Genomic DNA, 5413 nt, shown 5'->3' on the forward strand with positions numbered 1-5413 from the left:
GGCAGCGCCGCGACGTCCTCTTCCAGATCTGCTACGCCATGTACGGCTTCATGGACCTCGTCTGCGTAGGTGAGCCCCGCAAAAATTACACGTTAGAAAATTATTTAATTTTTTTAAATGTTCTTTTTACGATTATTTTTTGGGCATTTTTAAGCTTTTGATGCTGTACATTAATACAACATTATTATTATTTATTTTTTAGAAACACAGAGAATGCACATTTTCAATTTCTTTAGTTTTCCATACCATTTGGTTTTGTCTTACTTTTTTTAGAGATAATGTCCGTTAAAGATGGTTGTATAGGAGAAATATACTGACGCAAACAGACAAGGTTTAGTCAAATAAACACCTGAATGTACATGTTGGACCTTTTGATTTATACTGGTATGAAAGAAGACATGTTATGGAAGAGAGGGAGAGAGAGAGAGAGTATGAAAGAAGACATGTTATAGAAGCAAAATGGACAAAAAAAATCCCAGAATTTAACCAGTGCTTGAATTTTTTTAATATATTTTTAGACCGCCATTTTCTAAAAATGTCAATTGCACTAAATGCCTGTAATACTTGGAAGGCATCATAGCAATGGACTGAGAAATTCTATGGTTGAAAAAAACAAAACACACATTATACCTGCCATGTCTCGCCTTAATGTGTCCATTTTTCACCCTTGTACCAGGCCTTATAGTCCACGAGGGGGCAGCAGTGTACAGCGTCTTCATGCGGTGGCGAGCCGTGAACCTCCACTGGGACGTTCAGAGCTACAACAAGGCCAAAGACATGGAGGAGACGGGCACAGGACAGTCCTCGTTAAGCCCCAGGACTCTGTGGCTCCCTCTGGTCACTTTTGGGTCAAACATCCCCTCAAACAACCACCACCACTATCCCCCCACCACCCAAATTGACAGCCATACACAGCCATGGACCTGTCTGTGTTTCACCCCCTTCTGCCCAAACATGCTGCTGCCACAACAAAGAAGCAGCCTCAGTCCCGACAGTAGTGGCTCAGGAGAGGTGGTCGTTCGTGTAACATCGGTGTGAAACTGTTTTTTTTTTGGCAAAGGAACTATGAATGGGGGACTGTAGCTCAGTGGGTAGGGTGGTTGACCCGCAACGAGCAGGGTCGGAGGTTCGATCCCACGTCTCCCCGCCAAATGTCCAAGTGTCCCTGGGCAAAGAGACACTGAACCCTAAAATTGCTCCCGATTTAGCTTGCACCCTGCTATTGGTGTATGAATGTGTGCTCTAGTTGTTCATTGATTTGGATAAAAGCGTCTGCTATATGACATGTAATGTAATGAATGACTTTTGATCTTGTTTTCATGATGAAGCCTACATTTTTTATTCATGTATTTTTTTACCAATTTTTCTTTTTCTTTTTCTTTTTTTGAGGAAGTTCTTTTTTAAATTTCAAAATCAACACATCTGATGGTTTACACTTGGTGATAACAATCCAAGCTTCTCCGACTGGCGGCTCTAAGCTTTAAATTTCAAATTGGATATTTCTAAGAAAAAAATGCTTAACGATCTTTGTATCTTTATCACTTTGTTTCCTTGGGACAAACCTGATATATGGCTGTGGTGAAGTGTGTAGGGCGATCGTCCACTGGGTTACAGGGTCGGTGGTTCGATCCCCCGTCTCCCCGCCACATGTCCAAGTGTCCCTGGGCAAAGAGACACTGAACCCTAAATGTCTCCTGATAGTTAGCTTGCACCCTGCGTGGTAGCTGCTGCTGCTATCGGTGTATGAATGTGTGTGTGATTGGGGGAATGTGTACAAAACAATGTAAAGCGCTTTGGGTCTGTGAAAAACCAGGGAACAGCGCTGTAGAAGTGGAGTCCATTTATCATATGTTGAGTACTTTTAGAAGACCAGATCTTCCCCAGTAAAAAATTGGTTGAGAGGGATGTTGGATTGAAATAAAAAATGATGTGATAAAGATATTGAGTTATGAGTTGCACACAACGACACACACACACATAGGCGTAGATGTAGGAGGGGACTAGGGTTGGGCTAGGGTTGCTATCTCCCACAACGAAAGTCTGACGCTCATGAAATTACTCCACTTATGAACATCAGGCATGCAAATATACCCTCCAAAGGATTTGATTCTCGGATGAAGAGAAATCGATTTTGAGAGGGGGTGCTCTTCAAATCAAGCCAGTCTTGGGCTGTCATTTTCTCTAGGATTAGGGTTGGGCTAGGGTTGCTATCTCCCACAACGAAAGTCTGACGCTCATGAAATTACTCCACTTATTAACATCAGTCACGCAAATATCCCCACCAAAGGATTTGATTCTCGGATGAAGAGAAATTATTTTTTTGAAAAGCACCTCTCAAAATGTATTTCTCTTCAACCGAGAATCATATCCTTTCGTGGGTATATTTGCATGGCCGATGTTAATAAGTGGGATAAGTTTCATGAGCGTCAGACTTTCCATGTGGGAGATAGCAACCCTAGCCCAACCCTAACCCGACAGAAAATGAATGGAATTCAATGCAAAACTGCGCCAAATACTCCAAATATTCAGTGTCTCTCATGTTTCTCTTTATAGGCAAATGTTTGAGTAAAATGTTGGTTTTATTCTATAAACCACTGACAACATTTCTCCCCAAAAGATATTGTCATAAAGAGCATTTCCATTAAGTAATGTAACGATGAAAATTCAAGAAAAAAAAATGAGGGCCACACATGGAAGAGGGCATTTTGTTATTTCTGACGTTAAACTCAGAAATACGGAATTCTGAGAAATCTGACTATCATCACAGAATTCTGAGAAAAAAGTCAGAACTCAATTTTTTCTCTTATGTGTGGCCCTAATCCTCTTCCGTAATTTCCAGAAAAAAAAAACAAGTTTGTGTAATTTTGTTCCAAAACTACATGTTTATTGAGTTAGCTTAGCGTCTGCGGCGGGCGACTCTCCTGCGTCTGGCAGCAGCCGGAGACCTGCGAGCAGCTCTCCTGCGTCTGCGAACGGGGCGGGAAGCGCGTCTTGCTCTGCGTGGCATTGTCAATAAAGTCAATAGTCCTTTGATGTCATGGGTCCTATTTATAAACTTCATGGCAGGGGCTGTGATGTCACTAATGATGTCATAGTCGTGATATGACAAAAGAAGAAGTGTCTGCCTGCAAGTTTGGGACCCGTTAGTTTGGGAAGCTACGTCCTACGTCACTCACGTTCGGCAGTTATTGAGTGGAACAGAAGTTCAGTGGCCTGTTAAAGCCCGATAATATTAGATATGTAATAATAACAATGTCGTGGACGGTGGACCTGTTATAAGGGAATGCCCGAAAACGTATCAATTATCAGTTAATTAATGGAAGACGCTGAAGTGTGAGTCATTACAATCCTACAAGGCTCATGTGATGAAAATGTAGTTTAGTTCTCCATTACTCCGTTCTGTTGACTGAACCCTTCGGCTCATGTTAGCAGTTAGCCGCTGTTATGCTACCAAGATTCAAGTCGGTAACGTTGCGCACGGTTGACAAACAGTTAATGTGATCCGGTGGTGAACTTTCATTTCTTTCCAGAGAGAAAATAACTGACAAACTTTTTTAGTTGGTACAAAATGTAAAATTTGTGTTTAATTTTTACGTAATTACTTAAGATTTCAATAAACTATTAATTTCTTTTTTTAAGGCCTAAGCTACATATTTATTAATGCCTAGCGTCTGCGGCGAGAGACTCTCCTGCGTCTGCGGACCCTGCGAGCAGCTCTCCTGCGTCTGCGGACGGGGCGGGAAGCGCGTCTTGCTCTGCGTGGCATTGTCAATAAAGTCAATAGTCCTTTGATGTAATGGGTCCTATTTATAAACTTCAGGGCAGGGTCTCTGATGTCACTGATGATGTCATAGTTGGTCCTTCTACATCTGAAAAAGGGGCGGAAGTTCGTATACGTGGAGTACCCCAATACGCAGCACAGAAACGACTTGAATGGGACTTTTCCTGTGTGATATGTGACATCAGTTCATTGATAGAATGTAGATCCTTGAGTACAGAAACCTCAAGGATCTGAGGCACATGGTGCTGACATTTTGTGTTTCAGTGTATGTTTGTTTCTGCATGTTTGTGCGGTGTGTGTGTGTGTGTGTTCCCACGTATGTCTGTGTGTGTGATGCATTAGCTAGTGCCCTAAGTGCATCACTCACACAAACACACGTTTCGTGTGTGTGTGTGTGTGTGTGTGTGTATGTGTGTGTGTGTATGTGTGTGTGCGTGTCCACGTATGCATGTGCGTTGTACATCAGATCGGGTGTAAATCACAATAACAAAACGCTTCGTGATTCTCTAATGTAATGGGTCCTATTTATAAACTTCCAGACAGGGTTAGTGATGTCACTGATGATGTCACAGTTCAGATATGACAAACTAAATGACATCAGGGCTTTGATCTGGTACATTGTATGGCTTTTATTTTTATGCTTGTGATTTCTGTTGTGGTGAATATGATGATGATGCAGCCTATTCAGCCACAAATAAACTACAAGTTTAAACGATATATAGACAGATGGTGTATCTGTACAACACATAAGCTGGGGGCGTACAAAAAAATGTGTTGTGTAGATACAAACACATATTTTTGTGTGTGAGAAATAGGGAATGCGACAGTTGGGTTAGTTTCTTGCTTAAGCTACATGTTTATTAAGAATGTCTAGCGTCTGCGGCGAGCGACTCTCCTCCTGCGTCTGCGGACCCTGCGAGCAGGTCTCCTGCGTCTGCGAACGGGGCGGGAAGCGCGTCTTGATCGGCGAGGCATTGTCAATAAAGTCAATAGTCCTTTGATGTAATGGGTCCTATTTATAAACTTCAGGGCAGGGTCTGTGATGTCACTGATGAGGTCACAAGTCACATTGGAAAACCAAATGGCTTCATCACCAGAGGAGGTTCATGCTGGACTTTGATGGAGGTGTTGGGAATTATGTGGGGTACATAATGTGACATCACATAGATGTCACGCGCATAGCTAAGTCGGACGTAGATTGTTAAGTCGGACGTAGCTGCGCCCGGTCGTGATTTTGGATGGTGCAACCGCTGTAAGTATTTATCACCAGGCTGGACGTAGGTAGGACCAACGTTGGGCTTACACCCAACTTTTTTACGTCCAGCTGGTGCAACCGGCCCCAGAGGAGGTTCATCCTGGACATTGATGGAGGTGCATCCTTGCACATGGTGCTGACATTTTGTGTTTCGTGTAAGTTTGTTTCTGTTTGTGTGGTGTGTGTTATGCCCACGTATGTCTGTGTGTGTGATGCATTAGCTGGTGCCCTAAGTGCATCACTCACACAAACACACGCTTCGTTTGTGTGTCCGGTGTGTGTGTGTGTGTGTACACGTATGTGCATGTGTGTGATGCATCAGATCGGTCATCAAACTACCTTTCCTTTGATGCCTGAGCTGATTCATCGCTCCCACT

The 5413-nt window shown here is 42.9% G+C and overlaps 1 protein-coding gene across 1 annotated transcript in view; it reads left to right on the forward strand.

The window, feature by feature from the left end:
* Positions 1-1038, forward strand: part of marchf11 (membrane-associated ring finger (C3HC4) 11) — a gene marked incomplete at both ends in the record, with an annotated part of 10953 nt that extends 9915 nt beyond the window's left edge. The window contains 2 exons of the mRNA XM_080034156.1: positions 1-69; positions 677-1038. The exon at positions 1-69 is cut by the window's left edge and continues 124 nt beyond it. Coding sequence (XP_079890282.1) covers positions 1-69; positions 677-1038 — 431 coding nt within the window. The remainder of the gene's footprint in view (positions 70-676) is intronic.
* Between the last annotated feature and the right edge of the window lie 4375 nt (positions 1039-5413).

This window comes from Ammodytes marinus, assembly GCF_949987685.1.
Source record: "Ammodytes marinus genome assembly, chromosome: 9".
NCBI lineage: Eukaryota > Metazoa > Chordata > Actinopteri > Uranoscopiformes > Ammodytidae > Ammodytes > Ammodytes marinus.